The sequence below is a fragment of the Streptopelia decaocto genome, assembly GCF_964273445.1.
Source record: "Streptopelia decaocto genome assembly, chromosome: 2".
NCBI lineage: Eukaryota > Metazoa > Chordata > Aves > Columbiformes > Columbidae > Streptopelia > Streptopelia decaocto.
This window is the reverse complement of record NC_138655.1, coordinates 163,745,251-163,762,532: the sequence shown is the minus strand read 5'-3', so window position 1 is coordinate 163,762,532 and position 17,282 is coordinate 163,745,251. Positions and strand designations below refer to the sequence as shown.

General features: G+C 68.6%; 2 protein-coding genes across 4 annotated transcripts in view; one reads left to right on the top strand and one right to left on the bottom strand.

Moving 5' to 3' along the window:
* Window positions 1-12,447, top strand: part of KCNH2 (potassium voltage-gated channel subfamily H member 2) — a gene marked incomplete at its 5' end in the record, with an annotated part of 28,387 nt that extends 15,940 nt beyond the window's left edge. For both annotated transcript variants that reach the window (XM_082044499.1, XM_082044498.1), the window contains 10 exons: window positions 1,753-2,178; window positions 2,666-3,053; window positions 4,918-5,117; window positions 5,199-5,451; window positions 5,541-5,734; window positions 7,005-7,104; window positions 7,173-7,445; window positions 9,793-9,979; window positions 10,126-10,297; window positions 11,171-12,447. In XM_082044499.1, the coding sequence (XP_081900625.1) occupies window positions 1,753-2,178; window positions 2,666-3,053; window positions 4,918-5,117; window positions 5,199-5,451; window positions 5,541-5,734; window positions 7,005-7,104; window positions 7,173-7,445; window positions 9,793-9,979; window positions 10,126-10,297; window positions 11,171-11,347 (2,370 nt within the window). In that variant the 3' untranslated portion in view covers window positions 11,348-12,447. The remainder of the gene's footprint in view (window positions 1-1,752; window positions 2,179-2,665; window positions 3,054-4,917; window positions 5,118-5,198; window positions 5,452-5,540; window positions 5,735-7,004; window positions 7,105-7,172; window positions 7,446-9,792; window positions 9,980-10,125; window positions 10,298-11,170) is intronic.
* Window positions 12,448-12,594: 147 nt separating this feature from the next.
* Window positions 12,595-17,231, bottom strand: AOC1 (amine oxidase copper containing 1). Of its 2 annotated transcripts, none has more exons than XM_082045874.1 (5): window positions 17,130-17,231; window positions 14,504-16,057; window positions 13,979-14,267; window positions 13,233-13,365; window positions 12,595-13,127 (listed from the first exon to the last, which is right to left on the bottom strand). In XM_082045874.1, exons 2-5 carry the CDS (start codon window positions 16,044-16,046, stop codon window positions 12,849-12,851), a joined length of 2,244 nt encoding a protein of 747 aa, XP_081902000.1. In that variant the 5' UTR covers window positions 16,047-16,057; window positions 17,130-17,231; the 3' UTR covers window positions 12,595-12,848. The 2 variants fall into 2 exon arrangements, with proteins under 2 accessions (XP_081902000.1, XP_081901999.1); XM_082045873.1 differs by lacking the exon at window positions 17,130-17,231 and adding an exon at window positions 16,912-16,978.
* Between the last annotated feature and the right edge of the window lie 51 nt (window positions 17,232-17,282).

The following is a 17,282-nucleotide window of genomic DNA, read 5'->3' as shown; positions in this document are numbered from 1 at the left end:
GCGGGATGGGCGCGGGGGCCGCCGGCGGGGAGCCCTGTCCCTTGTGTCCCCGGTGGCCGCGGGGGGGGCGGCGGGCGGGCGGCGGGGGCTGAGCGCCGCGGGCTCCGGCCGGGACGATGCTGCCGTCGCTGCTGCAGCTGCTCCAGGAGTTGCCGGGGCCCCCCGCCGGGCCCCCCCGGGCCGGAGCAGGACCCATGCCCGGCATCTCCGTCTGCGGCACCTGCCTCTGCCTGGACGGCGACAGCGACAGCGCCCGCGCCGCGGGGCCGAGCCGGGACGAGAAGGTACCGGGACCTCCGCCCCCGGGCCCGCACCCGCCGGTAGCGGGACCGCCGCCCTCCGGCCCCACCACCGCCGGGACCGGGACGGCGGCCGGGCTGCCCCGGGGCCGGGGGATGCGCCGGGGGGCGGCGGGTGCTGCGGTGCGGCAGACAGGCGCCCACCCTGGGGGACCCGTGTCCTGGCGGTGGCCGGGGGGGGTCGGGCTCCGTCCCCGCTCTGCCCCACGGCGCCCGTTCCCCCCGTCTCTATTTATAGCCGGTGCCCCCGTCCCGCGGCCGGGACACCTAATCCCGCTGCCGGGCGGGCGGGACGGGCCGGCACAGCTGCCGGGGGGACGTGGCTGTGCCCGCCGGGAACCCCGTGCTCAGGCTGGGTGTGTGGGGCAGCGGTGGGGCAGGCAGCGGACTGGGGGTGCGGGAGGACTGGGGAGGGCGGGCAGGGCCGGGACTGGGGGTAGGGAGCATCTCCAAGGCAGCACCTGGCGGGGGCTGTGCCCCCCCGTATGTAAATGCCTGGCAGAGGTGTTTGCATGCCGGCCCTCATCTCCGTGGGGAGGGACACGGCGGGGGGGCGAGCAGGCAGAGTCCTGTCTAGGCTGGGGGAGGTCCCTGCACCCCCTGTATCCACCTGCACCGCCCTGAACCCCACTGCATCCTCCTGCACCCAACTGCACTCCCCTGCACCCCCTGTATCCCCCTGCACCTGATTGCACCCCTCTGCACCTCCTTGCATCATCCTGCACGCAGCTGCACCGAACTGCACCCCCCGTATCCTCCTGCACCCCCTGAACCTTTCTGCACCCAACTGCAGCCCCCTGCACCCTCTGCGGGGTCCCACTCCCAGAGCAAGGCAGGGACCTGGCCAGGAGCGCCCCCAGCCCCACAGCCCAGCCCCACGGTGTGTGGGGGCGGCAGGGGCTCCGTGCTGCTCGTGCCCGGCTGGCCTGGCACGGGGACAGGCTGGGGTGGCAGTGCCAGCCTGCAGCTGTGTCACCGCGTCCCCCGGGGCTGCCGGCGCGGGTTCGGCAGCAGCTGCGCCGGGTCCCGCCGGAGCAGGGCAGAGCGCCGGGGCGGCTGCTGCCCTCTGGGGGGGCACGAGGTGGGGGTGGCACAGGGGGGGCCGCGGGAAGCGCCTGGGCCGAGGGCAGCATCTGTCTGTGCAGGGAGGCGCGAGCGCTTGCAGCAGGAGCTGCTCCAGGCAGCATCTGTGGGGCAGGAGGGGGCTGTGGGGCAGCACCGCGCTGTGGGGTGGCTTTCTCCTGGCTGTGCCCACCAGCCATCCCCTCCGCACCCCTCGTCACTGGCTCCAGGGTCCCGCTGCACCCCAGCGCATCCATGGCGGCCGGTACCCGCCGGAGCAGCCCCAGCCCCGGGCTGCATTGCCTGCGGCCGGCGGGGGCAGCGCCCGCTCGGGGCCGGGGGGCTCGGCGCGGCGGGGGGGCAGGAGCTGAGCCCCTGCCCGTCCCCACAGGTGCTGTCGCTGGGCGCCGACGTGCTCCCGGAGTACAAGCTGCAGGCGCCGCGCATCCACAAATGGACCATCCTGCACTACAGCCCGTTCAAGGCGGTGTGGGACTGGCTGATCCTGCTGCTGGTCATCTACACGGCCATCTTCACCCCCTACTCGGCCGCCTTCCTGCTCAACGACCAGGAGGAGGCCCAGCGCCACAACTGCGGCTACTCCTGCAGCCCCCTCAACGTGGTCGACCTCATCGTGGACATCATGTTCATCATCGACATCCTCATCAACTTCCGCACCACCTACGTCAACTCCAACGAGGAGGTGGTCAGCCACCCCGCCAAGATCGCCATCCACTACTTCAAGGGCTGGTTCCTCATCGACATGGTGGCCGCCATCCCCTTCGACCTGCTCATCTTTGGCTCCGGCTCTGAGGAGGTACCTGCTGCCGTGTTGCCATGCCGTGTTGCCATGCCGTGGTGCCGCCGCTGGCACCAGTTGCACAGTGCTCTGGCTGGGATGGGTGCAATTTTGGTGCTGGGTCCCCCCATGGGTGATGCCTGGGGGTCCCACATGTGCCCCCACACTGGGTCTGGGTGCCCGTGGTGCCACGGTGCAGCGAGAGGGGGTGTCGGGCAGGCGCAGGCAGCACATGGTGCTGAGCACAGGTGCGGGTGAGTCTGGGTCTGGCCCTGGGGGACCCCCGCGCCCCAGCACCGATGGGTTGGGGGGGTTAACTGCTGCTGTGCCTCTGTGGGACCCCTGACACGGGGGAGGACGTAGCCAAGGGGTCACCTGAGCCTGAAGTGGGGCTGCAGGGGGGACACGGGTCCCCGGGCTGGGACAGGGACAGCCCTCCCTGCTGGGGGCCGGGCGGGGGTCTCCGCTGCAGCAGCCCCCGCCGACCCCGCCGCGCCGCCCGCAGACCACCACCCTGATCGGGCTGCTGAAGACGGCGCGGCTGCTGCGCCTGGTGCGGGTGGCCCGCAAGCTGGACCGCTACTCGGAGTACGGGGCGGCCGTGCTGTTCCTGCTCATGTGCACCTTCGCGCTCATCGCGCACTGGCTGGCCTGCATCTGGTACGCCATCGGCAACGTGGAGGGGCAGCGCATCGGCTGGCTGCACTCGCTGGGCGACCAGATCGGCAAGCCCCTCAACGCCAGCAACCCCCTCTACGGCCCCACCATCAAGGACAAGTACGTCACCGCGCTCTACTTCACCTTCAGCAGCCTCACCAGCGTCGGCTTCGGCAACGTCTCCCCCAACACCAACTCCGAGAAGATCTTCTCCATCTGCGTCATGCTCATCGGCTGTGAGTGCCCGCGCCGGGGGGAGCAGCGGGGGGCACACGTGGGAGCACGAGCGTGTGTGTGGGTGGGCACGTGTGAGTGTGTGCGCATGCGTGTGTGTGTGCTGGTGTGCACGTGTGTGGGTGTGTGTGCACACATGAGTGAGAGTGGGCAGCCGTGTGCATGTCATTGCACATGACTGTGCATGGGTGTGGGTGTACGTGTGTGAGCGTGCACATGTGAGTGTGCATGTGTGTGTGTAAGCATGCATGTGTGTGTGAGCATGCGTGTGTGCGTGTGCACGTCAATGTGTGGGCATGCACATGTGTGTGTAAGCATGCGTGTGTGAGCATGCGTGTGTGAGCGTGCATGTCAATGTGTGGGCATGCACATGTGTGTGTAAGCATGCATGTGTGTGTGAGCATGCGTGTGTGAGCGTGCATGTCAATGTGTGGGCATGCACATGTGTGTGTAAGCATGCATGTGTGTGTGAGCATGCGTGTGTGAGCGTGCATGTCAATGTGTGGGCATGCACATGTGTGTGTAAGCATGCATGTGTGTGAACCTGCACATCTATATGTGAGCATGCGTGTGTGTGTGGTCATGTGTGTGAGCACACGAGTGAGTGGGCGGCTGTGTGCATGTCATTGCACGTGGCTGTGCATTGGTGTGGGTGTACGTGTGTGAGCGTGCATGTGTGAGCGGGCATGTGTGTGTAAGCACACGTGTGAGCATGCGCATCTATTTGTGAGCGTGCATGTGTGTGTAAGCATGCGTGTGTGAGTATGCACTTCTATGTGTGAGCGTGCATGCGTGTTTGGCAGTATGCCTGTGCACATGTGAGTGCACATGTGTGTGTGTAAGCATGTGTGTGTGAGCATGCGTGTGTGAGCGTGCACGTCAATGTGTAGGCATGCACATGTGTGTGTAAGCATGCATGTGTGTGTGAGCCTGCACATCTATATGTGAGCGTGCATGTGTGTGTGGTCGTGTATGTGAGCACACATGAGTGTGTGTGGGCACCCATGAGTGCACATGTGTGACTATGTGTGGGCGTGGGTGTTGGTGTACGTGTATGTGTGAGCATGTATATGTGAGCGTGCATGTGTGTTTGGCACTGCATGTGCACGTGAGTGCTCATGTATGTGTGTGAACGTGCATGTGTGTTTGGCACTGCATGTGCACGTGAGTGCTCATGTATGTGTGTGAACGTGCATGTGTGTTTGGCACTGCATGTGCACGTGAGTGCTCATGTATGTGTGTGAACGTGCATGCGTGTTTGGCAGTATGCCTGTGTACATGTGAGTGCACATGTATGTGTGTGAGCATGTGTGTGTGTTTGGAGCATGCATATATGCATGTGAGCATGCACGTATGTGCATCTGTTTGTGAGCGTACATGTGTGCATGAGTGTGCACACATGCGTGTGAGCATGCTTGTGTGTCTGCATGTGTACATGTGATCATATGTGTGAGTGCACCTGTGTGTGTGCGTGTGTGTGAGTACGTGTGAGTGTACATGTGTGTGTGAGTGTACACGTATATGTGAGTGTACGTGTGTGTGTGAGTGTACGTGTGTGTGAGCGTGCACACATGCACCTGTGACAGAACACGCACACGCGTGCAGGTGTGAGCGCACCACTGTCCTGTGCACACGTGAGTGTGCAAGGGAGCGGCCACACGCGTGTGCACAGCTCCGCTCTCGCTGGGACCGCGGGGGTGCAGGCGCGTTTGGGGTGATGGTGAGCGCGGGTGCAAGGACACGTGTCGGGGGGACCCAGCGGGACCCCCGCACCGTCCTGCCGATGGCGGTGTCCCCGTGGTGCTGGGCACCCCGGGGGGTCTGGGGGCGGTGTGGGCCCCCCTGACGCCGCCGGCCCCGCCGCAGCCCTGATGTACGCCAGCATCTTCGGGAACGTGTCGGCCATCATCCAGCGCCTGTACTCGGGCACCGCGCGCTACCACACGCAGATGCTGCGCGTCCGCGAGTTCATCCGCTTCCACCAGATCCCCAACCCACTGCGCCAGCGCCTCGAGGAGTACTTCCAGCACGCCTGGTCCTACACCAACGGCATCGACATGAACGCGGTGAGCGCCTGGCGCCGGCCCGTGGCACCACGCCCCGCCAGCCCCGCCGCCCCCGCCGCCCCGTGACCCCTGTGTCCGCAGGTGCTGAAGGGCTTCCCCGAGTGCCTGCAGGCGGACATCTGCCTGCACCTCAACCGCAGCCTGCTGCAGAACTGCAAGCCCTTCAAGGGGGCCACCAAGGGCTGCCTGCGCGCCCTGGCCATGAAGTTCAAGACCACGCACGCCCCGCCCGGGGACACGCTGGTGCACGCCGGGGACGTCCTCACCGCCCTCTACTTCATCTCCCGCGGCTCCATCGAGATCCTGCGTGGGGACGTGGTGGTGGCCATCCTGGGTGAGCCCCCGGGGGCGCTGTGCCGGGGCGGGGGTGTTCCCGCCGCCAACCCCGTGGGCTGACCTCCCCTCCGGTGCCTTCCCCCCCAGGGAAGAACGACATCTTCGGGGAGCCGCTGAACCTGTACGCGCGGCCGGGCAAGTCCAACGCCGACGTGCGGGCGCTGACCTACTGCGACTTGCACAAGATCCACCGTGAGGACCTGCTGGAGGTGCTGGACATGTACCCCGAGTTCTCCGACCACTTCTGGTCCAGCCTGGAGATCACCTTCAACCTGCGCGATGTGAGGGCTGGGGGGCACGGGCTGGGGGGGCAGGGGCACAAGTGTGATGGGGGCGGCTGAGGGACCTGGGGGTTCAGCTGGAGAACAGGAGCTGAGGGGACACAGGGACACAAAGAAACGGCCTCAGGTTGCCCAGGGAAGGTTGAGGTTGGATCTGGGAACAATTTCTTCCCCAAAGGGCTGTGGGGCATTGGAACAGGCTGCCCAGGGCAGTGCTGGAGTCACCAGCCCTGGAGGGCCGGACAGACGGACATGAGGTTCTCAGGACGTGGGGCGGTGCTGGGATGGGTTATGGTTGGACTCCATGAGCTTGAGGGGCTGTTCCAACCTGAATGGTTCTATGATCGCTGGCTGCGGGAAGGCACCATCCTACTGAGCATGGGGGGTCCTGAGCAGGTGGGGGACCTGGCATGGGGGATGCTCAGGGATGGGGGACAGTCACCCCAGGATGCCCCCAGCATCACCTGGCTGGTGGGGGGCACCGGACTGAAAGTGCCCAGCGTCACCCCAGCATCACCCCAGCATCACCCCCCAGCATCACCCCCCAGCATCACCCCAACATCACCCCCAGCATCACCCCCCAGCATCACCCCCAGCATCACTCCAGCATCACCTCCAGCATCACCCCAGCATCACCCCAACATCACCCCAGCATCACCCCCCAGCATCACCCCCCAGCATCACCCCAGCATCACCCCAGCATCACCCCCCAGCATCACCCCCAGCATCACCCCCAGCATCACCCCAGCATCACCCCCCAGCATCACCCCCAGCATCACCCCCAGCATCACCCCCAGCATCATCCCCCAGCATTACCCCCCAGCATCACCCCAGCATCACCCCAGCATCACCCCCCAGCATCACCCCAGCATCACCCCCAGCATCATCCCCCAGCATTACCCCCCAGCATCACCCCAGCATCACCCCCCAGCATCACCCCCCAGCATCACCCCCAGCATCACCCCCAGCATCACCCCAACATCACCCCAGCATCACCCCCCAGCATCACCCCCCAGCATCACCCCAGCATCACCCCAACATCACCCCAGCATCACCCCCAACATCACCCCAACATCACCCCAGCATCACCCCAGCATCACCCCAGCATCACTGCCAGAATCACCCCCAGCAGCTCCCCATCATCACCCCAGCATCACCCCCAGCATCACCCCCAGCATCATCCCCCAGCATCCCCCCAGCAGCTCCCCACTGCCGCAGTCCCTGCCAGCACAGGGCGGGGGGGTCTCCAATCTCACCCCCTTCCCCGCAGACCAACATGATCCCCGGCTCCCCGGGCAGCGATGAGCTGGACAGCGGCTTCAACCGGCTGCGCAAGCGCAAGCTCTCGTTCCGCCGGCGCACGGAGAAAGGTGAGAGCGGGGGGTCGGGGGGGTGACCGGGCCCCGAGGGGCCGCGGTGACCCCGCTGTCCCCCGCAGACGCCGCCAACGCCGGGGAGCTGCGCAGCGGGCAGAAGGTGCTGCGGCCGGGCCGGAGCTGCCAGGCGCCCGGGGCCCCGCGCGGGCCGGCCGAGTGGGAGCCCTGTCACTCCAGCTCCCCCTCCAGCTCCCCATCCAGCGACGAGGACGAGCCCCCCGCGCCGGGCGCTGCCGTGCTGTCCCCGTTCCGCAGCGCCCGCGCCGGCACCGACGCGCCTGCGGCCCCCGAGGCTGAGGAGCGCAAGGGCAGCGACATGTGCAACCCCCTCTCAGGTGGGAACGGGGACGGGGGGCTGGCCGGGGGTCCCCTCTTTCTGCTCAGGGTTCTGCAAACCCCCAGGTGGCTCCCAAACCCCACTGCAGTCGCTCCACGTGCCCCAATCCCCTGCACCTTTACATCCCCACGCTGTGTCCAGGGTTTCCCTTTGCATCCCCACTCTGTGTTTGGGGGAGTCCCCTTTGCATCCCCACACTGTGTCTGGGGGTCCCCCTTGCATCCACGCTCTGTGCCTGCTGGGAGACACTGATACCCCCCCCAACCCTTCCAGGAGCCCAAGGGGTCTCAGGCTGGCCGGGGGTCCCCTCTTTCTGCTCAGGGTTCTACAGACCCCCAAGTGGCTTTGAACTCCCATTGCAGTCACTCCACCTGCCCCAAACCCTCATCCCATCCCCTGCACCTTTACATCCCCACTCTGCGTTTGGGGGGTCCCCTTGCATCCCCACGCTGTGTTTGGGGGGGTCCCCTTTACATCCCCACACTGTGTTTGGGGGGATTCCCTTTGCATCCCCACGCTGTGTTTGGGGGGGTCCCCATTACATCCCCACTCTGCGTTTGGGGGGTCCCCTTGCATCCCCACGCTGTGTTTGGGGGGGTCCCCTTTACATCCCCACACTGTGTTTGGGGGGATTCCCTTTGCATCCCCACGCTGTGTTTGGGGAGGTCCCCATTACATCCCCACACTGTGTTTGGGGGAGTCCCCTTTGCATCCCCACTCTGTGTTTGGGTGTTCCCCTTTACATCCCCACACTGTGTTTGGGGGGGTCCCCATTACATCCCCACACTGTGTTTGGGGGTCCCCTTTACATCCCCACACCATGTCTGCAGGGTCCCCTTCACATCCCCACACTGTATTTTGGGGGTCCCCTTTACATCCCCACTCTGTGTTTGGAGGGGTCCCCTTTCCATCCCCACGCTGTGTCCGGGGGTCCCCTTTCCATCCCCACTCTGTGTTTGGGGGGGTCCCCTTTACATCCCCACTCTGCGTCCTCGGGTCCCCTTGCATCCCCACACTGTGTTTGGGGGGTCCCCTTTCCATCCCCACTCTGTGTTTGGGGGGGTCCCCTTTCCATCCCCACGCTGTGTCCAGGGGTCCCCTTTGCATCCCCACGCTGTGTTTGGGGGGTCCCCTTTACATTCCCACGCCATGTCTGCGGGGTCCCCTTCACATCCCCACGCTGTGTTTGGGGGGTCCCCTTTCCATCCCCACACTGTGTCCGGGGGGTCCCTTTTGCATCCCCACACTGTGTTTGGAGGGGTCCCCTTTACATCCCCACTCTGTGTTTGGGGGGTCCCCTTTACATCCCCACGCTGCGTCCAAGGGCCACCTTTACATCCCACGCTGTGTTTGGGGGGTCCCCTTTACATCCCGACGCTGTGTCGTGGGGTCCCCTTTGCATCCCCACTCTGTGTTTGGGGGGGGGTCCCCTTTACATCCCCACACTGTGTTTGGGGGTTCCCCTTTACATCCCCAAGCTGTGTCCTGGGTTCCCCTTTGCATCCCCACACTTTATCTGGGGGGGTCCCCTTGCATCCCCATGCTGTGTTTGGGGGGTCCCCTTTACATTCCCACGCCATGTCTGCGGGGTCCCCTTCACATCCCCACGCTGTGTTTGGGGGGTCCCCTTTCCATCCCCACACTGTGTCCGGGGGGTCCCTTTTGCATCCCCACACTGTGTTTGGGGGGTCCCCTTTACATCCCCACGCTGCGTCCAAGGGCCACCTTTACATCCCACGCTGTGTTTGGGGGGTCCCCTTTACATCCCGACGCTGTGTCGTGGGGTCCCCTTTGCATCCCCACTCTGTGTTTGGGGGGGGGTCCCCTTTACATCCCCACACTGTGTTTGGGGGTTCCCCTTTACATCCCCAAGCTGTGTCCTGGGTTCCCCTTTGCATCCCCACACTTTATCTGGGGGGGTCCCCTTGCATCCCCATGCTGTGTTTGGGGGGTCCCCTTTACATTCCCACGCCATGTCTGCGGGGTCCCCTTCACATCCCCACGCTGTGTTTGGGGGGTCCCCTTTCCATTCCCACGCTGTGTCCAGGGGTCCCCTTTCCATCCCCACTCTGTGTTTGGGGGGGGTCCCCTTTACATCCCCACACTTTATTTGGGGGGGTCCCCTTGCATCCCCACACTGTGTTTGGGGGGGTCCCCTTTACATCCCCACGCTGTGTTTGGGGGCGTCCCCTTTACATCCCCACCTTTATTTGGGGGGGTCCCCTTTCCATCCCCATTCTGTGTCCAGGGGGTCCCCTTTCCATCCCCACTCTGTGTCCGGGGGTCCCCTTTGCATCCCACTCTGTACCTTCTGGGCGACCCTGACAACCCCCCAACCCTTCCAGGAGCCTTTTCGGGGGTCTCCAACATCTTCAGCTTCTGGGGGGAGAGCCGGGGGCGGCAGTACCAGGAGCTACCGCGCTGCACCATCCCGGCTCACGCCGCCCTCAGCATCCCGCTGCCCACCATGAGCCGCCGGCAACGCTCCGAGGTAGAAACGCGCCTCGATCTGCTCCAGAAGCAGCTCAACAGGTACGTGGCGGGGGGATTTAGGGGCAGCACCACCCCATGGGAGCCCCCCAATCGCCCCAAAGGGGCGATTGGGGGGCTCCCATGGGGTGGTGCTGCCCCACATTGTGCAGCATCTTGTGCGCACCCCAACACACGTTCGCCCCCAGGCTGGAGACCCGCATGGCCGCGGACATCAGCTCCATCATGCAGCTGCTGCAGCGTCAGGCCGCGCTGGTGCCCCCCGCCTACAGCACCGTGTCGTCCCCCCACCAGCCCCCCGGCCCCCCGTGTCCGCTGCAGCCCGTCCTCCCCATCACCCCCATCCAGCCGCTCTCTCAGGTGAGCACAGTCGCACCCCCAGACCATTGCCCCCTAAGTTTGGGGCGGCCCGTATCCCCGTCTTCCACCCTACTGCGGGATGGGGTCACTCCTGAGCCCCCCAGGTTTGGGGCAGCCTGTCACCCCAACCTTCAATGCCATTGCGGACTGAGGTCACCCCTCAGCCCCCAAACTTGGGGCAGCGCCTTCCCCCAGCCCCACTCTGCGTTGGGGTCACTCCTGAGCCTCCCAAATTTACGGCAGCCCATCTGTTACCCCAGTGTGGGTTGGGGGTTACCTCTGAGAGCCCCAGATTTGGGGCAGCCCCCTCCCCTGCCCCACTGACCCATTCTCTGGCCCCACTGCGGGTTGGGGTTACTCCTGAGCCCCCCAGGTTTGGAGCTGCCCTCCACATACCCCATCACCCTGGCCCCCAGACTCACTGCAGGATGGGGTTACCTCTGAGCCCCCCAGGTTTGGCACAGCCCCCCCCGATGCCCCATCGCCCTGTCCCGCAGCCCCACTGTGTGTTGGGGTCACTCCTGAGCCCCCTAAACTTGGGGCAGCCCCCTCCCCTGCCCCGTCACCCCATCCTCCAGCCCTACTGCAGGATGGGGTCACTCCTGAGCCCCCCAGGTTTGGGGCAGCCCCCCGTGCCCCATCGCCCTGTCCCCAGCCCCACTGTGGGTTAGGGTCACCCCGAGCCCCCAGGTTTGGGCAGCCCCCCGTGCCCCATCGCCCTCTCCCCAGCCCCACGGTGGGTTGGGGTCACCCCGAGCGCCCCGGGTGTGGGGCAGCCCCCCGTGCCCCATCGCCCTGTCCCCAGCCCCAAGCCGCAGCGCGGGGGTGACCCGTCGCGCGGTCCCCGCGCTGAGCCGCTGTCCCCTCCCGCAGGTCCCCAGCTTCCCGGCGCCGCTGGAGCCGCCGGAGCCCCGCGCCGCCCCCCCGCCGGACGTGGTGCTGCTGCTGGAGCCGGTGGCGGTGGCGCGGCGGCGGTCGCTGCCCGGACAGCTGTCGCCCCCCCCGGGGACGCAGCCCCTGCACAGACACTGCTCCGACCCCGGCAGTTAATGGGCCGGGCCGGGCCGGGACCCCCGAGCCGCGGGACCCCCGTCCCAGGACAATCCGCCGCCGCCCCCACGGACAGACCCTCCCGCCAGCGGAGCCCGCGGGGGGGCGGCGGGACCCCCGGCACCCCCACGTTAGCTGGCCTAACCGGGGGCCAGGCCGCCCGCGCCCGGGGCTGGCGGGACCGCGGGCTGTGCTGCTCTTCCTCCTCGTCCTCCTCCCGCAGCGCCGGGGACGCGGCCCCGCAGCCCCTCCCCTGGCGGACCCCCGGGCCGGGGGGCGGGGGCTGAGGGTGCACACGCGTGGGGGTGCGTGTGTCAGCCGTGTTTCGTGTGCCGTGGGGCTGCTGCCGCCCTGTGTGTGCACACGTGTGTCTGCGCACGTGTGTGTGTGTGTGTGTGTGTGTACTCGTGTCCAGCACCCCGGGACGCTGTGTGTCTCTCGGGGGGGCTCTTGCTGTGTGGGGACACCCATCCTGCTCTCTGGGGACAGACAGACAGACAGACTGTGCCCGTGTGTCCATGTGTGCGTGTGTGTGTACGTTCCCCCCGCCGCGCTTCCCGCCGCCGTGGCACACATCTGCACGTGTGTGCCCGCGTGTGCCCACGCGTGCCCGCGTGTGTCTGCGTGTGCCGCAGCATGGGGCGAGTGTGCGGCACCCCAGCTGTGTCCCCATCCTTGTCCTGGCTGCGGTGGCCCTGCCAGCCCAGGACGTGTGTGTGTCCCTGGGGCAGCGCCGTGTGTCAGGGGGTGGCCCCTCCCCATGTCCCTGACTGCCCCCCCCGCCAGCTGCCTGAGCCCCCCAGTTCCCCCCAGTCGCCCCCAGCTGGGACCCCCCGGCCGCTCCCCCCGCACAGCTGGTGGCACAGGGCAGGGGGCGCAGCCCCCAGCGCCGTCCCAGCCACCCCACGCACAGGGAGGGGGACGCCCCGGTGGGGAGGGGGCGCGGGCAGGGCTGGGGGCTGCTGCCCACCCCCCGCTGGCTCCTGGTAGCGTGTGCCGTGTTCGTGCTGTCGTCCTGTAGCCGGGCGCCGCGTGTGCCGGACCTGCCGTCTCGCACAGCCCTGCATGTCGCCTTCCGCGGTAGGTGCCCCCCCAATAAACCGGACTGACACCCCGGCTCTGTGTGCGGCTGCGCTGCGGGACGGGGCCACGGCCGAGCGGTGCCACCGCGGACGGTGCTGGGGGGGGGAACAGGACCCCGGCGGGGGGAACCGACCCCAGGCGGGGTGCGAAGGCCAAGGACGGGCTCTGGGGGGGCAGCAGCCTTGACCGGTGGTGTAATTAAATATTGCAACAGCCGCTGGACGGCGCAGGTGCTCCCCGTGCCGCTGCCCGCGGTGGTGCCAGGGCTGCCGCACGGCCCGGGCAGACGTGTGGCCGGAGGAGGTGGCATCGCCTTTACCGAGCCTGTGACGGGACACGGCCCGCGCCTCGGTGTCCCCGCGGCCGCCCCCGGCCTGCGCGGCACAGGGTGCCCTGGGTGCCGGCAGTGCCGGGACGGTCACTCCTGCCAGTAGGTGCCATTGTAGGTGAAGGGCCCCGGCGCCACGCAGGGGCCGGGGCTGGCGGGGGTCCAGCGCTGGATCTGCAGCTGGGAGAAGGTGGGGGGGTCCAGCGGGCGCACGATGACGGGGCTGCGCGAGGCCACCGAGGGGTCCTCGTCGAAGAAGTTGAAGGGGCGCAGGAAGAAGCCGACGGCGTTGCCGGGGGTGGCCGTGTTGGGGATGTCCTCAGCGTGCGGGACGTGCAGGAACCCGACGGTCACCCAGGCCACCAGGTCCTGCACAGAGGGGACAGCGGCCGTCGGTGGGGCACGGGGCACAGCCGACCCCGGCCATGGTGCCCACGCTGCCACCGCCGCTGCCCCGTGTCCCTGTGCTGTCACCTGGTCCTCGATGGTCTCGTTGTCGTGGATGAAGCCCTCGAAGCTGACAAGCGGCTCCCAGGGGTTGTTCTGGCCGTAGATGCTGCTGCTGCTGCGCTCGTTCTCGTGGTGCCGCGTCACGGCCAGGTGGTACCTGCGGGGCAGCGGCAGGATCGGGCCCATCGCCGAGGTAGGGCGCAGCCCCCCGTGTGCGGGTGCTGGGGTGGGGACAGGACCCATGTCCCACCCCCGCGGGCGCTCCCCGGGCTGTGCCGCCCGCTGCTCGCCTGCGCAGGGGGGACCCGGGGCTGGGGGGACCCGATGAGGGTCCCAGAGCTCCCAGCTCCAGGGGGCTCAGTGTGGCACCTGCAGTGCTGAGGCCACCGGCCGCGTCCCCTCTGTGCCAGGACAGGGGGCCCGGATCCCCCTCAGCTGGGGGGGTGACAGCTGGGACCCCGCTGCCCCTTGGGCAGGTGCCACCACCCGCCCCGGGGTGGCAGGGCAGGAACAGGGGGTCTCTCAGGGGTCCCCGGCAGCCAGGGATGGCAGCAGCCGTGACTGTGATGGGCTGTTCCCGCAGAGGGGCTGCCGGGGTGGGGACAGGGAGCGGAGGGCGGGAGGTGCCAGCTGGGAATGTCCCAGCACTGTGACCGCGGCGGCCGGGCGGCGCTCAGGGCTCGGAGCACGGACAGCGGGGCCGGCGATGCCAGAGGCCACCGGGGCTGGCAGGAGCCACATCCCTGTGCCATGGGGACCCCCCAGCCCACCTGCTCCAGGAGACGCCCTTCTCCTCCTGCCAGCCGCGCGGCAGCACCCGCCCGCCGTGCGAGCTGTGCTGGATGCGGTAGCTGCGCGGGTGGCCCCAGCGGTTGCGCCGGTGCGGGTTGTAGAAGAGCAGGTAGCGCGGCAGCGCCGTGCCGAAGGGGAAGGCGGCCTGGCGCTCGCTGCGGCGCGGCTGCCGGTGCAGCCAGGGCTGCACCACACGGGCGCCCGGGCTCCAGGGGTTGGAGATGTTCTCAAAGCGCACGTCCATCGTCTCGAAGCTGTTGCCGGTGCCTGCAAGCAGAGAGGCCGTGAGCGGCGGCGCGGCCGGGGTGCAGCGGCATCCCGCCCATGGCGGGCACGGGGCTGGGACCCCACCGAGATGCCGCCCTGGGGAGGAGCATCTTCAGAGGGTCAGACAGCAACGCTCCCCCAGGGATGAGTCTCCCAAGCCCCTGGAACTGTGTGTGGGGTCCGGTCCCACCCCCCAGCACCCAACCCGGGGCCAGGGGTGCGGCGGGGGGCGGCACCTGCGATGTCCAGGTCCACCTTGTAGTGCACCAGGTGGGTGTGCAGGTTGCCCAGGACGTGGCTGTGGACGCGGCTGCCGTAGCGCCGGCCCTGCGGCGTGTAGAAGGTGGCGTGGATGAAGCCGGTGGCGTGGACCTTGGCCTCCATCACGCCGTTGGGGTAGAAGAGGAAATCCCAGATGTAGTCGTAGTTGTAGACGGTGGAGGTGGTGCGCAGCACCAGCGCCTGCCCCTCCAGCCCCGCGTAGAAGTGGAACCCCCCCTGGTAGTCACTGTCGAAGTGGCGGCGCAGCGGGACGCCCGTGGGCAGCTCGAAGACGCAGATGGCGCTGGAGAAGCGCACGGGCCCGTCGGCGTCGTAGAGGTGGTGGGCGTCCAGGTACGTGGCCACCTCGGGGCAGTCGATGCCGCGGGCCAGCTCGTAGGTGACGGAGCCCATGCCCCAGCCGGCGTCCATGTACTTGGTCTGCATGGCGGCCGGCGTGTGGCCCCCGTAGAAGGCGATGGCCTCCTGCACGCTCACCTCGTAGGCCAGGCGCTCCCCGTTGAAGCGCAGGTCGAAGAGCTGCAGCCCGGCGGAGGAGCGCAGGCGGAAGGCCAGGCTCCAGCCCCCGTACTCCAGCTGGTTGCCGCGCAGCCGGTACCGCCGGCCCTGCGGCTCGCACACCTTGGCCCCGTGCACGTCGGTGGGGGTGCCGGTGGCGAAGCGCCCGCGGGGCTCGTAGCTGGAGAAGAGCTGCTGGGCGGGCAGCTCGGGCAGGCGGGCCAGCGCCAGCGTGCCCCGCTCGTAGCGCTCGGCCAGCTCCCGCGGGCTGGAGAAGTACTGCCCGTTGTACCAGAGCTGCTGCACCGCCCAGCGCCGCGGGTCGGGGTCGCGGTGGTCCACCAGCACCTCCAGCCCCACGGGGTGCAGGAAGAAGCCCTCCACGAAGCGCTGCAGCACCAGCCAGCTGCGGCGCTCGCCGGGCGCCAGCCCCCGCGGCGCGATGTCCGAGAAGGTCAGGGAGCCCCGGGAGCCGTTGTGGTACCAAGAGCCGGTGGCGTCGCGCAGCAGCGGCTGCAGCGGCTCCAGGGCCACCAGTAGCACGCGGTGCAGCAGCTCGTACTCCGTCTGGGTGATGGGCCGGGAGGCGAAGGGGATGGTGCGACCGCCCTTGAAGCGCAGGGGCCGGTAGGAGCTGGGCCGGGGCAGGGGCCCCACGATGAATTCGGTGACGTTGGGCTCCGCCTGCCCCCCGAAGAAGACGACGGCCCGAGCCTGGCGCCGGGGCCGGGGGCCGCCCTGGTCCAGGTAGCGCAGGGCCAGCCGCTTCTTGGGGGGCAGCAGCTCCACCAGGAACAGGGTGTTCTTGGCCAGGGGCTCCCCGCGGCTTGGGGACAGCCCCAGCTCGGGGCGGCTCAGCAGGAAGGTCCGCACGGCGCGCAGCTCCGCCGGGGACAGGTCGGCAAAGATGGAGGCCTTGTCCAGGGGGGGCGCGGTGGGGCCGGAGCCAGCTGCGATGCCCAGCGTGGCCAGCGCCCAGGTGAGCCGGAGCAGCCACATCCTTGGGGGACCTGGGGGCAGAGGGACCGATGGGCCAGGGGGCCCTGTCCCTGCCGGCAGCTGCCACCGCTGTCCCTGGCATGGGGAGCAGCCAATCCCCCCGCTCTGCCGCAGCCTTTGGCTGCAGAATTGGTGCTCAGCCCCCGTCCCCACTGGCAGCTGCTGACGACGCCGGCGTCCCCGCAAGATGTGGGATGGGCACCATGGGGTGGCAATGGCATCTGCAAGCGGCTGCTGCTGCAGAGGCCACCCCACTGAGCTGTGCAGCACCATACCGGTGAGAGTGGCACTGCACCGCACCGTGCCATGCCAGCTCTCCCATCTTGGGGGAGCATGAGCCCCGCTGGGTGCTGAGCACCGGCCTCCCCCAGAGCACCCTCTGTTGGGTGCCTGGGCTCCAGCCACGGGCAGAGCCCCCCACTGAGGGTCCCTGCTGCCAGTCGAGCCTGGGGGGCACCAGTAAGGATGTGCTGTGATATGAGAGGACTGGGGGGGCCCAGGCTGACTGCAGCAGGGGGGGACAGGCTCTGCTCCGGGTGCGATGGTCCCTTCCACCCCGCACCCCCACTCCATGGCTGCCGTGGGGCGCCGGGAGCGATGGGCAAATGGTGGCACCCCGCAACAGCCGGGGCTGCCCTGGCACCACAGAGCACCCACCCGCCACGGCCGCCCTGGCACGCCAGAGCACCCACCCGCCACGGCCGCCGCGCAGGGTGCGAGGGGGCGGGGGGGGCTCCACACCCCCCAGGGCGGCTGCCGGACCCGACCAGGAGCCGAGCGCCGGGCACCCACGGGGCGGGCGAGCCGGGACCCCCGTGTCCGGCCCCCCCTTGCGGCCCCTCCCGGCCCCTCCTGCCCCGCTCACCTGCCCGCGCTCCGAACCTGCCCGAGCAGCAGCAGCCGCGCTGTGCCCGGCCCCGCCGCCCGGGCGGTGACCCCCCCGCCCCGCCCCGCCCGCGCTCCGGGTCAAGGCCGCCGCGGGCGGGCCCGTCCCCCCCCCCCGCCGCACCCCGGCGGCCGCGGGACCCCGCGCGCCTTTCCCACGCCCCCCGGGGCTGCGTCCCCCGCCCCGCCGCCCCGCACCTGCGCGCTCCCGCCGCCGCTCGCTGCCGCGCTCCCGCCCACGCGTGGGGGGCCAGGGAGGGGCCCCGGAGCAACCCCCCCGCCCCTCATCCTCGGGCGCGCACCGGGTGGGCGCAACCCACGCACCGTGACCGCAGCCCCCGGCGTGGGGCG